The 25747-nt window shown below is 41.2% G+C and overlaps 1 protein-coding gene across 1 annotated transcript in view; it reads right to left on the reverse strand.

Moving 5' to 3' along the window:
• The window catches only part of CLTC (clathrin heavy chain), a 112105-nt gene that overhangs the window by 59189 nt on the left and 27169 nt on the right, over positions 1–25747 (reverse strand). Inside the window, exon 2 of the mRNA XM_073615270.1 lies at positions 18801–19008. Coding sequence (XP_073471371.1) covers positions 18801–19008 — 208 coding nt within the window. The remainder of the gene's footprint in view (positions 1–18800; positions 19009–25747) is intronic.

Here is a 25747-nt window from a genome sequence, read left to right on the forward strand (position 1 = left end):
CTTATCAAGAAATTATTAGGGGACAGTGGAAGGATTGGAGGATCAGAGAAGATGGGATTAAACAGCCTTTTTACACAATGTGGAGGATTAACCCCTTAGGTTCCACAGTGAGCATAACAAGCATGCTTTACTACATATACAGACCGATTTTACTGTTGTGGGTTTAGTAACACTTTAAACAGTTGTCACAGGAAAATTTCTACTGGAAGATTTCCATTCTATTCCTGTTCTGGTGCCAACTCAAAATTTTAGATTTACCCTCACTTTCATTAACCGCTTAAGGACTGCCCCAGTGTACATTTACTGCGGCAGGGCGGCCCTTAAGCGCAAAATCATGTACCTGATTGAACACAGCAGGAGCCTATTGTTCTGAGTGGCAGAATGGCGGTCTGCCTATGTAAACACGGCAGATCGCCGTTCTTCCAGAGAAGAAAATGGAGATTGTGTTTCTAAGCAGAAACACACATCTGTTACAAAACACTCCCTAGGGACACACTTAACCCTTTGTTCACCCCTTCCCTACCAGTGTCATTAGTACAGTAACAGTGCATTTTTTTTAGCACTGATCACTGTAATGTCAACAGATCCCAAAGTGTCAATTAGGCCCCTTTCACACTTGTGCGACTTGTGACTGCAAAGTCGCATAACAAGTTGTACCCCATAATTTCTTAATTTCCAATGAGTACCATTCATATCTGTGCAACTTCAAAAGTAGTCCCTGTACTACTTTGGTCCGACTTTCAAGTCACAGCAGTGTGAAAGGGGCCCAGGGTGTCCGTTTTGTCCACCGCAATGTCGCAGTCCTGCTAAAAATTGCTACTTGCCGTCATTACTAGTAATAAAATTTAAAAATTCCATAAAAATATCCCATAGTTTTTGTAGCTGCTATAACTTTTGTGCAAACCAAACAATATACGCTTATTGGGATTATTTTTTTTACCAAAAAATATATAGCATAATACATATTGACCTAAATTGATGAAGATATTGATTTTTCAAAATTGTCAGTTTGTTTATAGCGCAAAAATAAAAAAAAAAAAATAAATAAAAAAGCACAGGGGGTGATCAAATACCACCAAAAGAAAGCTCTATTTGTGGGAATTATTTGTCACATGACTGCACAATTGTCAAAGCAATGCAGTGCAGTATCGCAAAAAAAAAAAAAAAGTCTGGTCAGGAAGAGGGTGAAACCTTCCGGAGCTGCAGTGATTAAAAGTGACATCGGTGATCAGAACAAGTAGAGAGTGGATCTTCCTAAACGGGGACCAAGACAGCAATAAAAACCTGACAGCACTTCGAACCTTACCTCCCTGCTTTTCTTTTCTTCTTCTGCTAAATCTCCCTTCTTCCCATTGTTTATCTGCTGCCTTAAGGAATATGGTTCCAGAGTAGGATCCTGTTTGAACTGAAGTAATCATCCCCACAGAAGCGTATGGGGCCAATTAATTCAGTTCATAGAAAGCAAAGAGAATGCAGAAACAAATCCTATGGGCCGTGTGAAGTGGGGGAGTGGGAAGATTAAGCAGCAGCAGCGTTTCCAGCAAAGAATTAAGTGACAAATTGGCCATCCCTGTTAGAATCAGATTAAATCTCTGCACACTTTGCCGAGTTAGTACCGAGACAGGCATTTATACTGCACAAGAATGTATAAGTCAGGCTGAAATGTGCACGATGATTAGCCTTTTAGTTTACATCAATCTCCCCAAATACTTCTTAACCCTTTGTAAATGTGTTCTGTGTAGCGCAATGTACTTTCAAATAATGGTGCACCGAAATTTCGGCAGCCAAAATATATCGGTTGAAAATGGTGTTTTTGGCAGGCGCCCGAAAGAAGAAAAAAAAAATGCCGATATTGGAGCCGAAAAAGGGACATGTGTCAGACTGGTCCGAGACTGCAGACATGATGCGAGAGATGGTCCGAGACTGCAGACATGATACGAGAGATGGTCAGAGACTGCAGACATGATACGAGAGATGGTCAGAGACTGCAGACATGATACGAGAGATGGTCAGAGACTGCAGACATGATACGAGAGATGGTCAGAGACTGCAGACATGATACGAGAGATGGTCAGAGACTGCAGACATGATACAAGAGATGGTCAGAGACTGCAGACATGATACAAGAGATGGTCAGAGACTGCAGACATGATACAAGAGATGGTCAGAGACTGCAGACATGATACAAGAGATGGTCAGAGACTGCAGACATGATACAAGAGATGGTCAGAGACTGCAGACATGATACAAGAGATGGTCAGAGACTGCAGACATGATAAGAGAGATGGTCAGAGACTGCAGACATGATACGAGAGATGGTCAGAGACTGCAGACATGATACAAGAGATGGTCAGAGACTGCAGACATGATACAAGAGATGGTCAGAGACTGCAGACATGATACAAGAGATGGTCAGAGACTGCAGACATGATACAAGAGATGGTCAGAGACTGCAGACATGATACAAGAGATGGTCCGAGACTGCAGATATGATACAAGAGATGGTCCGAGACTGCAGATATGATACAAGAGATGGTCCGAGACTGCAGATATGATACGAGAGATGGTCTGAGACTGCAGACTACATTTTTCTTGAGCTTTTCTTGCACTAAAAGGTGCCAATAATGGCCAACAAAAAATGCATATTAATTGGAAGTGGAATACAATACAATTATATATAAAAATATAAATATTTTTTTAAAACGGCTTTTAAAAAAACGGTTTTCGGCAAAGCGCAAGCCAGCATTTTCGGTACCAAAATTTCCCCATTCTGTGCACCCCTCCTTTCGAATGTGCAACTGATGAGATCCTTGCTGGCAGGGCAATCATGTCAAAAATTGGGCTGGGTTAACATCTGCCAAACCAATTTAAAAATACAAAATATCCACACACAAAATTCTAGGTTTGAAAGAGCTACCTTCTTGATATCCGACACAGGCAAAACGTTGAAGACTAAAGACATAGCAAATGAAACAATCAGTGGCAACAGTGATGAATGACAATTTGTACAGAGTTGATGGACTGAGCCGGTTCATACATGTGTAAATTAACAGGATTCACGTGGCATGTTCTTTTATTTATCTAAAGCCTAGTACACATCACTAGTTTTTTTTTCGTTCAACCCAAAAAAAACAAAAAACTGGACAGCTCCAGTCAGAGCCGCTGCACTAACAATCCAATATTAGTACAGTGATCTCCCCTGCTGTGCTCTATTGTGCTCTGACAGGGGACGGGATGGGACACACATCTTAGCCATTGGCCAAGAGCGTTGATCAATCTGGAACCATTCAGCTGCTGGCTTTCCAGCATGCTCCTCCAATAGCAGCCAGCTGAACGATGTTGCCCGACATTTGGCCCGTTTGTACTAAGCTTTGATGTCACTGCTGGGGCCTGGGATGAGAATACTGGTAAAAGAACAGTCTATCCAAAACTTTTTTTTTTAATGGTGGCCCTACGTGCAACGTTTTAATTGTTAATACTATTTCCATCTAGCAGTATCCTCTTTTGAAGGTACCACACACGTAGTCACAGTTGCTGTCAATTCAAAATAGCATTGCTTTTTAACAAATGGCAACACTTTTTAAAGTAAAAATAAGAATGCTATCACCTCAAGCAGACTGCAGCTGTCAAGCCATGATGACCCACTGACTTAAAAAGGCATGCATATAAAGATTGTGAGAGTTAGAGCCCTTGCACACTGGGGCGGGGTCGGCGGTAAACCGCTGCTATTATTAGCGGCGTTTTACCGTCGGTATTCGGCCGCTAGCGGGGCGGTTTTACCCCCCGCTAGCGGCCGAGAAAGGGTTAAATACCACCGCAAAGCGCCTCTGCAGAGGCGCTTTGCTGGCGGTATAGCCGCGCCGTCCCATTGATTTCAATGGGCAGGAGCGGTAAAGGAGCGGTATACACTCCGCTCCTTCACCGCTCCGAAGATGCTGCTGGCAGGACTTTTTTTACCGTCCTGCCAGCGCACCGCTCCAGTGTGAAAGCCCTCGGGGCTTTCACACTGGATACACAGCAGCGGCACTTTCAGGTCGGTTTGCAGGCGCTATTAGCGCAATAGCGCCTGCAAACCGCCCCAGTGTGCAAGGGCTCTAAAGTCAGATGTTTTTTCTGCATACTGTGGGTCAATTGCTCAAAATACTGAAGCCAGAGGTTTAGTGTGAAAGCCAAGCAACTAGCATTTGCAAAATATGAAGTGGGCAGTAGCAGACTCTGTATTTCCATTAAATCTGTCAGCATAACCAATAGCAGCAGAAACCAAATTTGTAGCCTGCAGACCCTTACATCACTTAAAGTGCAACTAGCTGTATGCTCTCTACAACCTACACATTAGTTTTATTTTTGCGATTAAAGTGGTTTTAAAGGTAAAACTTTACCTTAATGCAAGGAGCGAGAGGGAGAGAGCTGAACCGCAGCTCAGTATCTGAATGGATACACAGAGCTGCAGCTCGGCTGCCCCCCATAGCAAGCTGATTGCTGTGGGGGCACTCAGAAGAGGCACCCGAGAAGAGGAGGATCTGGGCTGCTCTGTGCAAAACCACTGCAACAGAGCACGTAATTATAATGTTTGTTATTTTTATAGAGAAATAAACAAGCCTTTACAATCACTTTAACCACTTGCTTACTGGGCACCTAAACCCTCCTCCTGCCCAGACCAATTTTCAGCTTTTAGCGCTGTCACTCTTTGAATGACAATTGCGCGGTCATACAACACGGTACCTAAATGAAATTTGTACATTTTTTTTCCCACTAATAGAGCTTTCTTTTGGTGGTATTTGATCCCCCTCTGCGTTTTTCATTTTTTGTTAAAAAATTTTTAAAGAAAATACAAAACTGTTTTATATTTTGTTAATAAATTTTGCAAACAGGTAATTTTTCTCCTTCATTGATGTACGCTGATGAGGCTCCACTGATGGGCACTGATAAGGCAGCACCGATAGGTGGCACTAAAGGGTGGCAGTGATGGGCACTAATTGGCACAGGAAGGTAACACTGATAGGCAGCACTGCTAGGTGGCAGGGATGAGGCACTGATTGGCACCACTGGTGGACAATGATAGGTGGCACTTGTGGACACTGATCCGTAGCACTGATTGCTGGCATTGGCAGGCGGTACTGGTGGGCACAGAGGCTCTTCCTCTTCGAGACCGATGTCCCTTCAAACAGAAGCCGGCGATTGGCTTTTTTTCTTCTCACGCTGTCAACGCAAGAAGAAAAAAAAAAAAAAAAAAAAAAAAAAAAAAAAGAAGATTACCGATCCTCTATTTACATCACGTGATCAGCTGTCATTGGCTGACAGCTGATCACGTGGTAAGGGCCTTACTCGGATCTGTGATCACCAGAGTCTCATTGACTCGGGTGATCACGGCGGCGCCCCCTTCAGCGGGGGGGCGTGGCCAACTTTGAAAGGGGAGGACGTCAATAGAAGTACTCCCGGCAAAGCAGATCCGCGCTGTAGTCGTCATTCGGCTATAGCGCGGATCTGAACAAGTTAAGGTAAAAAAAAAGTTTTGCCACCTGGTGTACCCCTTTTCCCGTTCCAAACACTTACATGTGTGCATCCAGCGCTGTACCTGTCTGCAGCTCTTCTGCCCTGTCTCTTTCTCAAAGGATGTTCATGCAGCAGTGGGAGCCATTGACTCTTGCTGCTGTCAATTGAATCCTTGAATCAATTGAAGCAGAGAGTGCGGGTGGGGCCAAACCACACTGAGCTCACATGTCCACCTCAATAGCAAGCAGCTTGCTATGGGGCAGACACAAAAAAGGAGGAGCAGAGAGCACTGGTGGGAGACAGCCTGTGCAATGCCACTGCACAGAAAAAACTGCATTTAGAAACGCTTTATTATTGAGATACCCAGCACAGCAACTGGAGAATGTTTTCCAGACTTTCTTCACAACTGTGTATGGCTAGGGAGAACCTGAAAAAGCTTTCCACTCTCTTAACTGGGTCCAGCTGATCAGGTAAGAGTTGACTCTCTGAACAGGTTGTAAAACTTTGCAGTCAAGAGACATTCTCCACAGGGCTGTGTGGTTCTGTTAAAGTGATAGTAAACAATCACCTTGTAAAACAACTCATTCAATCTAAAATAGAAATAAAAAAGGCAAACAATTGTGTATAGATATATTAAAAAAAAAAAAAAAAAAAACACACACAAACACATTATAAATACCTTTTTCATAAGTGATCACATCCCCTCTGTTCTAAGCTGCATAAGAGCTGGGGGAAGGAGAAGCAGCACACCGATGAATGGCTGGGCAGGGGGTGGGGAGTGTCAGCGCAAATCTTATGATTGGAAGAGAGCAGCCAGAGTTCCCAGCACAGCTAGGAAACTTCTCACAATGAACTCTCCTGCCTAGTGTGGTCAGTTTTTAAGAGGAAAGCAGAGGGACTGGCAGGAACACTAGGGATTTCACACAAAAGCAAAAAAAAAACAAACAAAAAAAAAACCATGGTATAGCAGGCACATATCAGTAATTTGAAATGCTGGGGTAACAAACACTTTAAAGTGACCCTACAATGATCTCTAAACCTAATCTTTTCCACTCACTCTCCACACTATCCTAACATACAGGAATTACTTTCCTATTCTATAGCTCGACAGATATTCCCGCGCTCCTTCCAGTTTCAGTCTTGGTGCGTGATGCAGGATGGGATGTGTGCAGAAAGTGCTACTGAATGGCTATTCATACAAAAAGGTACCCAATCGGTATTCACAGCAACACTTGACCCTCCCTGCTGCCATTGCTTGCCACCAAATTACTCCAGGGACAAGAGGTCAATTGAACCCAGACATAGGTCTGCTTTAAATGTATTCCTGGACTATATAGGGGCTTATGCACATGGCCATAGTTAATTTACCAATATCTACATAGAAACTTGCTGAAAGAGGCAGGCAACTGGATGATGTGTAAAAACCGCATCTGTCAGTAAGTGCATCAGCTGAAAGGATACGTTTACTTTTGGAATATGTAACATATCCCACAATCTACAGCCTTCCCCTGCTTGGATGCTGATTTTTCCATTTAAATTTAATGAATCCTAACAGAATGCAATTTTACAGGCGTAAATGCAGCTGTGTGCATGCTAGCTGCATTCAGACCTTTAAAAAAAAAACAAAGAAAAAATGAAAACTTAGAATTTTAATGTTTATGTGCATCAGACATAAATCCATTTTGTTTCTGCTCGGCATTATTATTTCTTACTTTTTCTTTGTCCGGTCCCTTCATGCTTTTGTACAGTCATTTTTTTTTAATGGAGTACCAAATTTCTAAAAGGCTTAACGGGAACATCAAATGTAGGAACAGTCATTTTTAGGGGCTGTGGAAAGCACAAATGGGGGAGCAATGATCTGTAATGGAGCTGTGAATTCAGTAGTGGACAACAGTATAGCACAGGGATATGCAATTAGCGTGCCTTCAGCTGTTGCAGAACTACAAGTCCCATGAGGCATAGCAAGACACTGACAGCCACAAGCATGACACCCAGAGGCAGAGGCATGATGGGACTTGTAGTTTTGCAACAGTTGGAGGTCCGCTAATTGCATATCCCTGGTATAGCATATCAAACACCAAGATTTATCACTTCAAACCTTAGCAGGTTCCAACTGTGAATTAGAGGACAAGGAAGCTCCTTTTAATAAATCTTGCCTGATGAAGCGGACTAAAATTAGAATCTCACACATTAAATTGCCTGAAACTAGAAGACAACCACTTCAGAGAAATTAAAGACTCTCACACTACAAGTATAATACAACATCAGGCCATTCAAAAATGTGCAAATAAATGCTGCGCTAATCATTTTCCTTTTCATTTCCCATGCCTGGAATAACACAAAACATTGCCAGACTGTTCTGTTCTTAAAGTCATAGATAGAAAAAATTTACCAAGTTTAATACAAGATCTAAATTAGTACATCTAAAGCAACTAGATTTTTGATACTTACAATGTTCTGGGGCACTATCCACAGAGACTGCTTCAAAAAGGGAATTGAAAACATTGCAGATCATTTTACAAAGATGTGTACTTGGCCACTTAACTGACCATACAGAATTGCCAAAGGTGACTCTTTATTAGGAGGACTTTGTTTTGTTACTATATACACTTTTAAAATGTATGTTGTCCAAATACAATACAAATATATCACAATCTATACAACGTAACATTTTACATTTAATCCATTTTTTCCTCTGTTGCACGAATGTCTGTTAAATGGCAATTTCAGTTAACAAAGCTTCCAAACAATCACATTTTCCAGCTCAATTATAATGCAGGTCTGGTCTACAAAGCAATCATTTTTATTTTAGACACTTTGACTTACACACTATAAAGTACTATACAGTCTATGTAGGTAGGAAGACTAAAGAACTAGTAAAGCCTAAGGAATGCTTAAAATGAAACCAAAAGCTTCTAACAAGCAAGCTGCCCTTTACCCTCATTTCCTCAAACTTAAAATTTGCAGGTCCACACAAGTTTGAATCCAATGCAGACAGTGATATACCGCATCCAGCAGCTATATCTGGGCAAATGCTAGGAGACTCTCTACCTTTAGGGCTCATTCACATGTGTCTATACCCTGTGTTTATGCAGCATTTATTCAGTATTTTCAAAGCCTCATGATAGCCATTTAATGCCTATTACAATGCCACTGCACAGTGCTGATCACACAGGAGCAGTAGAGTTGTTAAAAATGAAGCATGTCAATTTATTTTTTTATAAAAATAACAAAACATGCATATACCTTACCTGCTCTGTGCAATCGTGCATGGAGCCACTGCGCTCATGCACATCACTACATCAGATTGGGCGCAGGTAAGAAAAGGGGGAGGGGGAGGAGAGCTGCAGCACAGGTGTTAATGCATAGAATGCACGAAGGTGAAAAAGCTTGAGGCTTTAGAACCAGTTTAAAAGCACCAAGAAAATTTATGACATGTTAGTGAAGCATTTAAGAAGTGTTAGCTGAACAATAGGGAGAGAGGCAGTGGATGCTCCGGTATCCCAGAATGCACTGGGAAATAGAGAACTAGGAAAGAGCAGCTCTGGTCACTTCCTGGTTGTACAGAACAGCTGTGTGGTAAACTGAAGGTTAGTTAAAACTAGCGATGGGCTTTATGTTTGGGTCGAACATGAGTCAAACAGCGAACAATTTGGGGTGTTCGCAGCAAATTTGAAAGCCGCGGAACACCCTTTAAAAGTCTATGGGAGAAATCAAAAGTGCCAAATTTAAAGGCTTATATGCATGGTATTGTCGTAAAAAGTGTTTGGGGACCTGTGTCCTGCCCCAGGGGACATGTATCAATGCAAAAAAAAGTTTTAAAAACGGCCGTTTTTTCGGAAGACAGTGATTTTAATAATGCTTAAAGTGAAACAATAAAAAAGTGTAATATTCCTTTAAATTTCGTACCTGGGGGGTGTCTATAGTATGCCTCTAAAGGGGCGCATGTTTGCCGTGTTTAGAATGGTCATGTAAAACTACTATAATGAATTGTCAGTCCAGCAATACACAACAGTTCATTGATAAAAACGGCATGGAATTTCCCCACAGGGGAACCAAAATTTAAAAACCACGCGTGGGAGTCCCCCTCAGAATCCATACCAGACCCTTCAGGTCTGGGATTGATTTTAAGGGGAACCCCGCGCCAAAATTAAAAAAAAAAAAAAAAATTGCTGTGGGGTACCCCCCCAAAAATCCATACCAGACCCTTATCCGAGCATGCAACCTGGCAGGCCGCAGGAAAAATCCGGGGGGGGGGGGGGGGGGCTGGGCCTCCTGAACTGTACTAGGCCACATGCCCTCAACATTGGGAGGGTGCTTTGGGGTAGCCCCCCCAAAGCACCTTGTCCCCATGTTGATGGGGAGAAGGGCCTCATCCCCACAACCCTTGGCGGGTGGTTGTCCGGGTCTGCGGGCGGAGGGGTTACCTTTAACAAGGGGAGCCCCAGATCCCGGCCCTGTGTGAAATGGTACCCCTACCATAAAGTGGTACCCCTACCAAAAAGTGTCAAAAAGGTTAAAAAACACAAGAGACTGTTTTTAACAAGTCCTTTATTAATTTCTTCTTCTTTCATCTTCCTTCTTCAGTCTCCATCTTCTTCCTCTGGCTCCTTCCGCACGATCCACCTCAGTGGAAGTCTTCCGCCATGTGACACTTCGGTTCTTCTGACACTTCTTATATAACGGCGGGCGGGGCCACCCGGTGACCCCACCCTCCTCTGACGCACGGGGACTTCCTTTTGGCTTTCCCCGTGTTGTCAGAGGGGGGCGGGGTCACCCTGCCCCCCTCTGACAACACGGGGAAAGCCAAAAGGAAGTCCCCGTGCGGGCCCCCCCCCCGCCATTATGAAAGAATGAAAGTCAGGCAGACAGAAAGACAGGCAGACAGGCAGACAGGCAGACAGGCAGAAAGACAGAAAGACAGACAGGACAGACAGGACAGACAGGACAGACAGGACAGACAGGACAGACAGGACAGACAGGACAGACAGGACAGACAGGACAGACAGGACAGACAGGACAGACAGGACAGACAGGACAGACACTTGTCAAAAACCGTCTCGTGTCTTTTAACCTTTTTGACACTTTTTGTGAAATGCGTGATCTGGGGGTCCCCTTGTTAAAGGGGGCTTCCAGATTCCGATAAGCCCCCCACAACCACCGGGCAAGGGTTGTGGGGATGAGGCCCTTCTCCCCATCAACATGGGGACAAGGTGCTTTGGGGGGCTACCCCAAAGCACCCTCCCAATGTTGAGGGCATATGGCCTGGTACGGTTCAGGAGCGGGGGCGCTCTCTCGTCCCCCCCCCTCTTTTCCTGCGGCCTGCCAGGTTGTGTGCTCGGATAAGGGTCTGGTATGGATTTTTGGGTGGATCCCACACCATTTGTTTTTTAATTTTGAGGGGGACCCCTACGCCATTTTTTTTAAAATGCTGGCACGGGGGGTTCCCCTTAATATCCATACCAGCCCTGAATGGGTTCAGGGTTCCCCTGTGGGGAAATTCCATACTGTTTTTCTCAATTAACTCTTATGTGTATTGCCGGACCGACAATTATAGCCAGTGCTAGCTATAGTAGTTTTACATGACTTTTTTCCTTTAGAAAGGTCATTTTGCTGTCAGATTGTTCTAAACACGAGAAATATGCGCCCCTTTACAGGCATACTATAGACACCCCCCAGGTACAAAATTTAAAAAGGAATATTACACTTTTATTGTATCACTTTAAGCATTATTAAAATCACTGCTCCTGAAAAAAACTTTAGTTTTTAAAACTTTTTTGCATTGATACATGCCCCCTGGGGCAGGATCCAGGTCCCCAAACACTTTTTATGACAATAACTTGCATATAAGCCTTTAAAATGAGCACTTTTGATTATTCATGTTCGTGGCCCATAGACTTTAACGGTGTTCGCATTCTCTGGATGCGAACCAAACCGGGGTGGTGTCCGGCTCATCCATAGTTAAAACCCCCAAACATGTTTTCTGAAAGCAAAGGATAATGAATAATAAAAAAATGGTAGTTGCGAATTTTTATTTCACACATTAGCGCAATGGTTTTCTTAGGTGCAAATTTTCAGTAATAAATACACAAATGTTAATTTTAGGACTCAAATGCAATAAATTACCCAATATTTTTGGTAAAATATAAAAGATGTGGGAGCGACGAGTTAGATGCCCAACATGTCAAGCCTTATAAATGTGTGTCTATGAAACCGCAAGCCACTTTAAATACTTTAAAATCCCCTATAGGCCATCATTTTAGCATTAAAGTCTGACTAAAAGCAAAGTTTTTTTAAAAATTTTGTACAGAGTGAAGATGAACACCTGTCTTTTTTTTTTTTTGTTGTTGTCTGTGGCCCCGTTAAGGAGGTTCAGGCTCTCGATTTGTCCTATTTACCATCATCATTGAAAGTAAGGAGAGAAAATCCCAAATTTTGGGTTGTCCCCAGAAAAGTAATAGAGGGGAAATCTTCCAATTGGGACATTAGTTCTGGTGACTTGAGGGGCCCCAAGAAATTGACTTAATTTCCAGGGATTTCCTCTCACTTCCTGTTTTGCTATAGGAAACGAAGTGAAATCTCTGCAATGTGACAAAGATGGAAAAAAAAAAAAAAAAAAAAAAAAAAAAAAAGGAAAAAGAGTTTTGCCTATAGTTCTACTTTAACCATGAATAACGGGCCCTAGAATTATTGCTCTCACTCCAGTGTGTGTAATGATATGCAACATGTAGCACAATGGACATTTTCGTACGAAGGCACATATGTGGGAAAGGCTGGTGGGGGTTTAAAGCAGAGTGGCACCCAAAAGTGGAACTTCTGCTTTAAGTCCTCCTCCCCAGCTCCTGTTTGTGAAACTGAACTTTTGAGGAGGTTTTGACAGGTACCAGTTCGCACTTCCATTCCGGTCGCCTTAGGTGATCGGAAGCGGAAGTTCTCCCTTCCAAAGTCTTCTGGGACACGACAGGTCATAGAAAACTTCAGGAGCAGTCAGAGCGCAGCGCCGCTCGGGCATGCGCAGTGGGCAACTGACTGAAGCCGCAAGCTGTCACAGCCGGGTGCCCATAGTAGGCGAGTGGCTGTTTATTAGAAGTCAGCAGCTACACTTTTTGTAGCTGCTGACTTTTAATAAACCAAAATATGACTGGAACTCCGCTTTAAGTGCAAGGATGTTTTTTTTATTTTAACCCTGCTTAAAGCAGAATTAAACTCACATTTTTTGTTTTTTACCCAACTGAAAGCATAGTGTTCATAACTCATGTAGACCTCTGGAAAATCCCCCCATGCGGCTCTGTTAATGAGATTTTACTATTTTTGAAGATCACTGGTGTATTTGCACTTTATTTTGCACTGAAGCCACATTGTCCATTCTGCGATCTGCTGTGCGCCTGGGACGCTACTATCATGGCAAGACCATCATAGCAACACTGTATTCAAAACAAGGCTTGGCTAACTCCGGCAAGAGCACGTGAGAATGAATGATGGTGTGGGTAAAGGGCCCGAAGGATGGTTTAGGGAAGGAAATGCTTTTTTTAAAGATGGCACTAGTATTCAAGAAAAATGCAGAAAATTGATGGATACTGAAAACAAACAGCAGGCATGATCACAAATGAACTAAATGCAGTGCCTAATAGTCGCAGGATGAGGCTTAGAAATGGTGGTGTGATTTTTAAGGTGGTATAGTACAAGGTTTAATTCCACTTTAACGTTATTTTTCGGACTACAACATAGAGGGGTCTGTGGAAGCAATCGGGTAGCAGCATGACAAGTCCCTAATGTCTGCAATGGAAGTGGCCAAATTGGAAAGTATTTCCTGCATTCCTTTTTGCAAGTTCAGGTGCGACTTGCATAGACATCTATGCATGAAGTTGCACAGATGTCTTCCAAGTCACACCTGAAGTCACACTGACATGCCACTTTGAAATCGTGCAACTTCATGTGAAGTCACACGATTTCAAAGTCAGATTTAGTGTGACTAAAGAATGTCACTTTAAACAGTTTGTCTGGGCCAAGATGGCCTAAATGAACTATTTCCTACACTAACAAGGACATCCGCTGGGTAAACTATATAAACTTTATACTAGCTCAGCTAAATTTCGCTACAGGACAGTATACAGCCTTGTGTTCTAGCTGTGCAAAATGAACATCAGCGTTTAGCCATTCATAGGCAGCTTTGTATTCTCAATGAATAAAAATAAATGATTGGCTACAGCAGAGATCACATCATCATCCACCCATCTCTCTGCCTCAGCCAGAGGAAGTTTTTGAAAATCTGCTAAAGAATGTCAAACTGCAAAATTAAGCTATGCACCGAGCCATGATGTCTCTTATTGTGAAAAGCAATCATGGATACAGAATCGCACATTGCTTCCATTATGCGATGTCTGGAAACATTTGGCTGCTTTGTAACAAATGATCTTTATGGTAACATACCTGCACACATAATCTATTCTATAAACATAACTTATAAATTCAGAATGGACCTCTTAGGTTGTATGATATATAAAACAAAAAAAACAAAAAAAACACAAGCTTCAATCACCTTGTCAGAACAAAACAAAAGCCACCACAGAGGATCCACAAGAAAAATCTTAAGGATTAGATTAAATAGGTCAGCATTCAGTGAAGATGCATTTAAATGAGTGGTGGGGTAGGAACACTGTATGCTACAGCTAATTTGAATCTGAGCTCCTGATTTAGCTCACTGAAAAACCAACATCTACCATCCATAAACTTGCTAATGAAAAGGAACTACCACTTTCCCACACTGGAACGAGAGGGTGACTTGGGAAAATCTACAACATCCAGGCTCTTTAAAAACTACTATTCATAATGGAAACCCAGCAGGCCAGCTACTGCATATAGGTGGACAAAGTCAGATTCCAGAAGTTATGCTGGACATACATTATACCAGTGATGGTGAACCTTGGCACCCCAGATGTTTTGGAACTACATTTCCCATGATGCTCACCTATACTGCATAGTGCATGAGCATCATGGAAAATGTAGTTCCAAAACATCTGGGGTGCCAAGGTTCACCATCACTGTATTATACAGTTTTCTTGTTCAATTTCCTTTAGATTTACCTTTAACTATGTAGTGCAAGGGCCTGCCTGACTGCATACAAATTGAAAGTGTTTAGGTTTGACGTCATATTATAGGGTTCTGGTAAATCTAAAGGAAAATTGTACAAGGTATAGTATAATGTATGACCAGACTTAGGCATTTTAAAACCTGCAAGATTTGGAAGCATGGGATCTGCTAGTGATGCCTTATTAAAACTGTAAAGGCTTGGGACCATCATTCTTATCCCAACTCACAGAGCCTGTATGTTTAAAAAACAAATCAGTTTTGCAACTTCCTTTCTCTATATTCTAGGGAACAGCAGGAAGGTTTACAGAGCCAGTGATTGTCTGTTTAGGCTGTCAAAACACAGAAGGGAAAAAAAAAAAAAAAAAAAAAAGTATAGTCAGCTATATAAATATATAATGCTAATTGGCTGCCTCACTCTGAAGGTTTATATCAATTTATCAAAACTACAGAAGGTTTTTAACCCATTGTATTTTTATTAAATAGGCTGTTTAGGCAGCACTTTAACCAACTCTTATTTAAAGGATTAAACCAACCTGCGGGAAAGGTTATAAAGTCTACTTTCAGAGTTTAGCTGCCAAGAGAGCTAGTGTTTTAATAATGACCCTTAATCTCTTTACGTCCTCACAACATACATTTAATGTGATAATCCTCTAAACAGATCGACTGAAAGCGACTGGCAGCATTGGTATACTTAGCATGTTACTGGTGAGTCCACAGGCAAATCCCTTGCTAACAACTAAAATAAATGACAGATTCTAAAAATTTAAATGTTGTCACGGATTAAATTATTTCTTCTTTGAAAACAGGTAATTGAAAAAGGTGAGAAGCGCTAAGCATTCCTCAACTTTTGACTTGAACACCTTGTTTGCGGGTCCTGAATTGCAAAAGCTCATTAAAAAAACATGCAAGAGAAGACTATGTGCTGATGGGTATTAAAACCCTGGCTGCATTAATTCACTGCATGTCAATGTTATGATGACAGACATGGCCCCAAAAACAAACTATGCTTGAACATAATATATTTTTAATGTATTTCCCGTGGCCAGCAAGAAAATGGAACTCCCTTTCATTACATATAAAAACGGTATTTCCAGGGGTCTGCCCACACAATCATGCTGGCAGGATCCTGTCTTGTGCTGCAGAATTTGAATAGAACAAGTATAGGGAAGTCATGTTCTGAGCACAGTGGCAGTCTGAAAACACCTGACTATGGGGGGGTTCAATGTGAGCAGACATCTACCACTGACATTACTTGATCAATATAAATGTTTTCCACTTTTTTTATTCCAAAAGTGAAAAATTCCTTAAACCATATGAAACATACCTAAAAAACAAAGTATGTTTTTGACATTTACACCTTCAGTCTAAGTGATCAAGCAAAGCAGTATTTTGAGGTTAGCATGCAAAAGGATAACTGTAATGGTTAGGTTATTCTAGCATTATAAAGACAAAGGGAACTAAATGGATACGTCTCAAGTTTTACTGCAACACCCTGACAAGTCAAGCATTCATTCCACTGACTAGGTAAAAAGCAAATGGAAAAGTTTGATTTAAACATATTCATGACCATATTCCAAACAATATGTAAATCAGGGAAGAAAACTATGTGAAGCACACTAAAAAAGGGACACATTAAGAGTTAGACATTGTACAGTAATTGTACAGCAAATAAAAAGCTGAAGTGCTTCTAATTGTGTTTTTTTGAAGGGAAAAGCCAAGTTAAGTTTTAATTGTAATGACCATCTCAAACCATAACAGAAATTTTATTTGGTCAACTTTTGTAAAGCACAAACTCTCCCAATTCAGTGACTGTGCTGTAATATCCCAGTTCTGCCTGTTTATACCAGCCCAGGCAGCTTTTCACTGTGTGTCACGCTGTGACTGTAATAAAATAAAGCTGCTATAAAGTGCAGACACAGAGGTTACTGCACATACCTGCAGCAGTCTGTTCCCTCTATGCCCAAATTCCAGGCTGCTCTTGTCCGGTATTACTCTGGGATATCCTGGCAGTGATGAAGCATGCTTGCCCCATCCCAAATAATACGTATGACCGATATGGCAGCCCAATTTAGGAGGTAGGCTGCCAAAAAGGAATGCATTGGGGCAACAGACTCGCTAAACACTGACCACCTACCTGGAGGAATCAGTTTTGTCCATTAGAAACAGCCCAGCACTGGGACATGGGGAGTCAATGGAAGTTGCTGTAGGTACATGAAGGTGTCTATCCTTTATAATATTCCAAAGAAAGCCACAGCACCAACAGTGAAAGAGTAATGATTCTCTCCAGCCCCCATCTTCCCCAACAAACATATTAATGGCCATTACCTATACAGAAAGCCACTTCACACTTAATTGTGAAAGTAGAAATGCCCTTTAAAATTACACTTTTCAGTGCTTATGAATATTCACAATATACGTCCACACATTTAAAAATTATACTGAGAAACACTTTTGTTAAGCTTTTTATATATGCAGTACAATAACTCGAACAATCTAACTAAAATAACTCACCATCTGCATACATGCAAGAAGCATTAAGAAAGTGACAAGAAAGAGTAATGCAACATTAAAAGGTCAAAATTTATCACTGCAAGTTAAAGAATAACACTGAAAAACACGAGTACCAGCATTTTTTATATATTCTTTTTTTTTAAATGCATAATGCGGACATGTTCTATGTATACGCCTACAGAGTACATTATCCAACGATAAAACATCTGTTGCTCACATTTTAACAAAAAGCATTAAAGGTCATTTACACTGGTTGTGTTGTCTACGTTGCAGACAGCATTGCTTTTAAATGGAGTGCATGCTCACATCCATGCAATACTGTGGCACGCTGAAAAATGGTGTCTTTTCTTCTACGCTGTCCTGTGGTTCAGTACCAGGACAGTGACACAGCAGCTGCATTTATGATGACTACTAATAACACTATTATCTGACACAAGCCAGGAAATGCCAGCTTCCATTAGAACCTAAATCACACAGGTCTTGATTCAAGACAGTGTCCCTTTAAGAGCCCATTTACACCATCCTACTGCAGCAACATGCACTAGTGAATTGTGGTGCTATTATGAATGGCACTCCAACAAACCTTCACAATGCACATTCAGCAGTGTATGCTGCATAGTATAAAAAAGAAAAAAAAATGCACACTGCACTATTTTTTTCATGTATTGCAGACCACTGAAAAGCACAGTGCACCACAATGCAAGACAATGTGTGTATTGCAGTGCTGTAGTGCAAATGGGCCCTAAGTTTATAACTTTATGCAAAAATGTAAAAAAAAAAAAAAAAAAAAAAAAAAAACTGTATAGTCCACCTTGGCTACTAAAAACACGATAAAAGCCTAAGAAAACATATATAGCTGCCAAACAAAGAAAAAAAAAAAAAAAAAAAAAAAAAACTATGGCATTTACATGCAAAAACTAATTGCTTGAAAAAGGCACAGCTATAAAACTTTTCATGCACTTTCATACTTTTATTTCTATGCACAGAGAACTCTCCTTTTCCATTCATTGTGTTATAGGAACATGTACAGTTAAAGCAAAACAAGCCAGGTGGACCTTCTGTATGTAGTCTAAGGCTGCTTTCACACTGAAAGCGTTGGCCGTTATCGATAAATGGTCGCTCGCTTTAGCACCGCTTTTCGGCCGCTAGCGGGGAGCTTTTAACCCAAAAAAGGGTTAAAAACTCCCGTTTTGTGTCGCTTTCAAAGCGCCTTTCATTCCAATGGGCAGGGCATTTTGGGAGCTCTAAACACAGCGCTCCCAACCCACCCCAAGGATGCTGCTTGCAGGACTTTTCAGAGCGTCCTGCAAGCGCACTGCCCTAGTGTGAAAAGACACACTGGAATGAATGGGAGGCGGTTTTCAGGTGCTTTGCAGATGCTATTTCTAGAGCTAAAGCACCTGAAAACCGCCCCAGTGTGAAAGGGATCTAACAGTTCTAGTGCAAACAGAAAGGAGCAGCAGCAGACATAAGCCTTGCATTTATACAGGAAACCTCAAAAGCTGAGGTTTGTTTTCAAACAGACCTCTCAAACTTATGAGAATTAATGTACAGGAAATTAGAAATAATTTTTTTAAATACTTCTAAACCTGCAATATGTTAAAAGGCTAAGGATATCCCATATACACACACACACACGTCTAAGACATGTAGTTAGGAACTTTTTCAGAGCATACATTGCAGAACACACAAAAAAGGATACATACCTTTCAAAGCTATGACTTTGCTGGCTGGATTCATGATTGCATTGTCTGCTGAAATAGGCCTGCGAATAGGATTGGTTGGATCATTCAGGTCAATGATTACCACCTGGGCTTGTTCTCCAACCTTTTCTCTGATGCAGATGAACTTGTCAGACTCCATGGTAAGTGTACTAAAGCCAATGTTAGCTGGGTTAATACCCAAATTTTGGAGCTGTTAGGGGAAAAAAAAAAAACAACAAAAAAAAAAGTTAGAATGCACTTAAAGTATTAATAGAAAATATTCTGTTAAGTCTATATGCTGTAAGGAAATGTGAAAAAAAAAAAAAATTGGTCCCATTAATCTGCATTAAGACCAAAACACCAGCCGTTTTCTGCACAGACAAAACAGTAGTACACGGATGGACAATAGCACAGTGGCTAGGTTCACACATTTTTACATCAGTTTATGCCCACTAAAATGTACGCGCACAGACACATGCACACACCCCACACCCCCCCAAGCAAAAACTTCATTCAAAGATCTACCACTCTTGCCTGCTGAGGTACCCCAAAGACTACATTTGACTCTGTTACATTAACGTTAAGGAAGCGGACATTTAAATTGAACACCTCTCCAGAAATCTTGATTGAGTTTTCCTGGGACAAGCAGATTGCACACCTCCCGATTTGGAAAGAACTGTGCTGTATATGCATGGCTAGCATGGGTCAGACAAATCTATACAACAGTTTTTGTACTAATTTCCCAACCTGTGAACTCAAGGTCAAATTAAACGTTAAAGCTAGTTACTGTTCATGAGGATCTCTGTTGAACAATTTCTAACTAATTGTAAAAAACTATGAATACCTTAACAAATATGGCAGCCCCACCATTAAGACCAATCCCTTTGCACAGTGATGTGAGCCATTTCCACCCAATTTCATGAATAAAAATGTAATGCTAATAATTACCCAATAGACTGAAGGCCACGGCCAAGACAAAATTACTTATCTTCACACAAGTACCCAGGTCAATTAAAGTGGAATACGAAGGACAAATAATATGAATACATTTCTCACATTGCATAAATACAATTTTGCATGACCAAATTCTGCTTCAGCAAAGTGTCTTTGCCTACATGGCCTCGAAGAGTCTACCTGAGAAGAACATAATTCAAGAATGGTGCCCTACTTCCAGCAGAAAGAAGCACCTCCAAAGTCTTCCCACTCCCCTGTGATCACATTGTTGAGTATAATGTTCTTACAGCTGAATAGTAATAGGGGAGCGGCAGCAATTGTGTTACTTTGTGTGTGACCATGAAGGCCCCTTTCACATATGTGGACTGTTTGTTTTTAATCCATCCGTTGACAAATGAAAAATGGACATCAATGCATCTCTATGGAAAAACGGATGTAAATGGATGATCATTTACATCCGTTTTTGTCAACATCCATTTTTTTGGAACAGATCAAAGCCCCATTTTTCTCCCGTTATAAAACTAAATGGACGTAAAACGATTGTAAATGGACAAATTCTCCATTTGCATTCAAAAATGGCTCTGGGACTCTGTTTTTTGATTAAAAAAAAAAAAAAAAAAAAGTGATTGAACTGATGAAACAAATGGTCTGCATGTGTGACAGGGGCTGAAGGGGTTCTCTGATTTAAAAAAAAATCCTGAAGTGTAATATGATATGGGGGAAAAAAAAAAAAAAAGAAAAAAAGTCAAGTTTATTTTTAAACCCAAGAACAAAAATGCAATATACTGCAGATGTGGTGGCGGATATTGAGAACACCACATGTCTTGTCCTTGTGTGGCAATGCTCACTCCTCTGTGGGGGGGGGGCATGGTTTCTACTGAGACTACGCCATAAACAACTACATTTGTTCATCTGAATAGGGGATAGAAATAAGTTTACTGAAGGAAGATAATTGGAAGTATAAAACAAAAGTTAAGTGCACATGCATGACAGTGCATTTCTGGCAAACATCAATATGTATTTTCTGCACTTGCTGTAAATGTTCTTAGCCTGAAAATAAAAAAAATAAAAAAAAAAAATGATGCAGCCACAACACTAAATGACAAACCAAATGACTAGTAAACTGCAATATATTAGGCCCCTTTCACACCAAACGGATCGCTTCCATCTGTCCCTATTTCAGGGGGACCCGATCGGACCACCCATTGTTCTCTATGATGCATACGGACATGTGTGTTTACACCCGCCTGCATCTGATTCGATTCGGGCACCCAAAAACAGAGGGATGACAGTCGGATGGAAAACGGGCAGAAGAGAACAGTGCATGAGCGGAGCAAACACAGACCTGTTATCCACCTAAGCAGGGACCAGCGGACAGGTCCCCCGCTGAGCAGGCGGATCGGCGGCGGACAGCCATTGCCAAAATCTGTGAGCCAATGAGGAGAGAGGGGGCAGGGACGGGATGGAGCTCCATGTCTGAATGGACACACAGAGCAGAGGCTCGGGTACCCCATAGCAAGCTGCTTGCTGTGGGGGCACTCAGCAGGAGGAAGGGGACAGAAGGGCTGAAGAGGGACCCGAGAAGAGGAGGATCGGGGATGCTCTGTGCAAAACCACTGCACAAAGCAGCAAGTATAACTGTTTTTTTTTGTTTTGTTTTTTTAATGAAAAACAAAAAAATGTTAGTATCACTTTAAATTGCCTTGATTTTAACATAATTGCAATGTTTCTTGCTGAGCAATAATACAAAGACTTTCACTAGTTCACAGAAAATGTTCTTCAAAACTCAACAGGGAATACGGCATGTTTTTTTCAGAAGCCACAGAAGGCAGTAGGACCTAAAACCACATGTGCAATGATTTTGCCTCTAAGGAGCTTATAAACCAAGATGACTAGAAGTGTCCCTTTTCAACAAACAGGACAAAATTGTGCACTCTGGAAAAAAAATGTTTAGAGGTATGTATAGCACATTGTGCAAAGTGCAGTAATCTGGGTTACTGACAAGAGTGTACAGACTTAAATTGGTCTAGACACTGTAGTGTAAAGAAAAAATGTAATTTTTGGTCTGAGTTTTGGTCAAACTCACTTCTTGAATTTTATTAGTATTGCAGTTGGGCTTGTGACTTCAGGTCTGAAGAAACAACATGCGCAACTTTCCTACCAAAAGCGCCATCTGCCACCAGGTTGCCAAGGCCAGCATCAAAGTGTTTTTGATGGAAAACTGTCAAATGTGCACTTTACTGCTTATTCACAACCAATATAGGAGGTGCCACCTTTAAAGTGTCCTCTTTTTATTCACCATCAGTGGTAGAAAGTGATCATTGGTGTCAATTATGCTGCTAGCTCTGCCATTAACATTCACAACAGAATCAGGTTTAGTTCCAACAAGGACATGCTGCCCAGAAAACAATATAAAAGCATACTAACAAACTGTGAAAACGACAAGTCTGTGGCACTCAGGTTTGTGGATCTCGGCTGCCAGCCACATGTCCCATTGCAACTCAGGAAAAAAACAAAACAAAAAAGTAAATAAATAATCACCTCTTTTTCAATGTTTTAGTTAAATATCTATATGATGGGGGTTATTCAACCTACCCAACTGAAAGAATAGGTTTTGACGTGTACGTTTGTTGTGTAAAGATAATGTACTGAATTCTTTGATAAAAATATTAAAGAAATAAGTTTGGGTGGCCTAACCCTTTAAGACTACAATCAACAAAAACTGGCAACCAGCTTATGAACAATTGTACTCTGTCACAGGAGGAAAATGTTGTATATAATACAAAGCACAGTCCTACTTAATTCTAGACCGTGTCTAAATATCCACCCACACCCGCAAATCTCTCAGACATTCTGCAGCTCTAAGATATTGAAATGAAGGGTGTGCCCTGTTAAAGTTATTTCTTTACACATTCATATTCTTTGCATTATGAGTTTTTATGAGCAGTTATGGCATAGGGCAGTGTTTAAGGAAACCATTCATGCAGGAAGTCTATTAGGTTGCCATCACTGATTTTTAGCCTGGAAAATGCTGCTTGCATGGCTAGCATTAGCTTCAAAATGTGATGTCCCTAACCTGGAAAAGTATAGACTGGGATTTTTCACTTTTCCCCTGACACACGGCTATATGCTGGTACTGGGTCAGTGGCTCTGAAGCACTTAAGCAGGAGACAGACCATACATTAGTATTTTCTGAAAATGGGCAGTAAAAGCAGTGTCCATATTTCTTTCATACCTGATGTATTCAACCACATTACAAGCTTCACCTTTATTAACTATAACGGCAAAACATTTTTTTTTAGTTTTGGAGTGTACAGGGACTAGAATACATGTCAGGTCTTCATTGCTGTCTGTGTGCCTGTTAGGCCCCTTTCACACTGGGGCGGTGGGGGCGTCGGTGGTAAAACAGCGCTATTTTTAGCGCTGTTTTACCGTCGTTTTTGCGGCTGTATTCGGCCGCTAGCGGTGCGGTTTTAACCCCCGCTGGCGGACGAAAAAGGGTTAAAACCGCTCGTACAGCGCGGCTATAGCCGCGGTATAGCTGCGCTGTCCCACTGATTTCAATGGGCAGGAGCGGTTTAGGAGCGGTGAACACACCGCTCCTTCACCGCTCCAAAGATGCGGCTCGCAGGACTTTTTTTACCGTCCTGCCACCGCACCGCTTCAGTGTGAAAGCCCTCGGGCTTTCACACTGAACAAACAGCGGAGGCTGTTTAGGGGCGGTTTGCAGGCAGTATTTTTAGAGCAATAACGCCTGCAAACCGCCCCAGTGTGAAAGGGCCTAGATATTTGCCCTCTCTATTTGTCATGACAAACACTGAAAGTTAAAGTTCCAATGGGGACCCTAATGCTGATGACTGGTAATAACTAGGGATTTCCTCAGTTAGGAGGGAGGAATTTCCAACTACTTCCTGATTTGGCTAAGGAACAGGAAGTGAAAGAATTACCCCTAATGGGATAAAAATATTAAAAAATAAAACCTGACAGGGGTTATAACCCTCCGGTTGCCTTTAGTTCTACTTTAAAGCTGCCTAGGAAACATAACCACTAACTGATAAATAAAGAGACTGTCAACGGTTGGGCATCAGCAGTTACATTAGTCACCTGGTTCCTGGGATTTTTTAAAACCTGAGGATGGCATGGTGGAAATAATACCCAGGACTATTCCACAGGAAAACTGGATATTACAATTTTTTTTTTTTTTTATTAAGCTGTGCTCCTTTTTAGTTAGCAGTTTAACAATGCTCTTCAAACAAACAGATGAGACTGGAAGCTGGCTGTGCAAAGTTGCAGCATATATAATGGTATGAATCAGGGAGTGAGAAATTTGGACTGCTACTGAAGTAAAAATTGTAGAATGCAGGACAATTAAAAAAAAAAAAAAAAAAAAAAAAAAAAAAGACTGGAAATACAGTAATAAACTAACAGCCCCCCAAATACTGCTCAATGATTGCCTGGTTTAGCAGGAAACCAACAAGAAAAATGCCCATGCAACGCTTTGCACAGAAGCTGTTCTCACAAACCTCCACCTACGAGTTTATAAATAATTCTCAAATGCTGATGTATCAAGTGCTCCTAAAACCCAAACCTGACATCTGAAAATCGATATACTCATGAAATCTTATTTGGTTGGCAGTATTAAGATTCTCTTGTATTCTAAATAAGGCATCATCTTAAAAATATAACTAAAAGGCAAAAAAGGTTTTGCCTATAGTTCTACTTTAACCAATACAAATTCACTTTCACTCTTGCAAAAATGTAACAATTGCTTAAAGGGTCAGTCCACCTAGAAGGGGAATTTCAGTTTTGGATGGTTTGAGCCTTCTTTGCACTCCCAACTCATTATTGGTTACAGACAAACTGCTCCAAAAAAAACAACTAGAAAGGCAAGAAATATATTTTTGAAAATAATTTGTAGGAATGTTATATGAATAGTAACTAGAATTATGCTATGAGTGTGGGTTGCTCAAATTTGACTTTTGCAAAAGTAGATATACACTTTAACAAGTGTCCCATTTAGTGTTATTTTACACTGATCCACTACAGTCTGGCTGTAGCACAATGTACCTGCGGGTTACCCGTGCTTTCCCATAGACTTTTATTAGATGGGACTGTTTCGGTGCATTTTCTGAAAGCACACCAAAACTCCTGCATGGACAAGAACCCCCAGTATACCTAGTGTGAAACTGGCCTAAATGATACATTGTTGAATCCTAGAATCTTAAGGTATAACTAAAAGGCAAAACATTATTTAGGACAGAGTGGAGAGGGGTTAGAACACCAGTTTTTCTTGCTGTCTTTGGCTCCATTGGGAAAATTCTTCCTCTCCATTTGTTCCGTTTACCATTATCATTGAAAGTAAAAGAAAAATCCCAAATTTTGGGTCCCCAGAATAGTAAGAGGGGAAACTAGTTCTGATAACCAGGGATTATCTCAGGAGAGGAATTTCCTCTTGCTTCCCGTTTTAGCTAAGAAGTGAGAAATCTCCCCAATAGCTTGCAAATGATAAAAAGCTACAGGACAAATAACCTTCCCTTACTCCATCCAAAGAAAAAAGAAAAAAAAAAAAAAAAAAAAAAAGAGAAGGAGCCTATAGAAAACCAAATAACTTTTGATGTGCATATCGATTCAGGTGTCACGCTTGGGTTTTAGTAGTGCTTTATACATCAGAATTTGAAAATACCACATCCCACATCCATTCGGGTGGAATTTTCTGGAACAAGTCACAGGTCTCAGAAGATTGCCTGGCCATTGAGGAGGCACAGAGCAACTCGCACATGCGCAATGAGCACTCGGCTGTGAAGCCGCAAGCAGTCACAGCCAGGTGCCCACACTTGTGGTGCGGGAGAGACACACGAGGGTTCGGACGGGTGACAGGGACAGGTGAGTGTGTGTTAAAAGTCAATAGCTACACTGTTTGTAGCTGCTGACCTTTAATAAACACAAAAATATCTGGAACTCAGCTTTAAGTACACAGTTTTGATTACAAATGAAAG

The sequence above is a fragment of the Aquarana catesbeiana genome, linkage group LG02 (genome assembly GCF_042186555.1).
Source record: "Aquarana catesbeiana isolate 2022-GZ linkage group LG02, ASM4218655v1, whole genome shotgun sequence".
In the NCBI taxonomy this organism is placed as follows: Eukaryota; Metazoa; Chordata; class Amphibia; order Anura; family Ranidae; genus Aquarana; species Aquarana catesbeiana.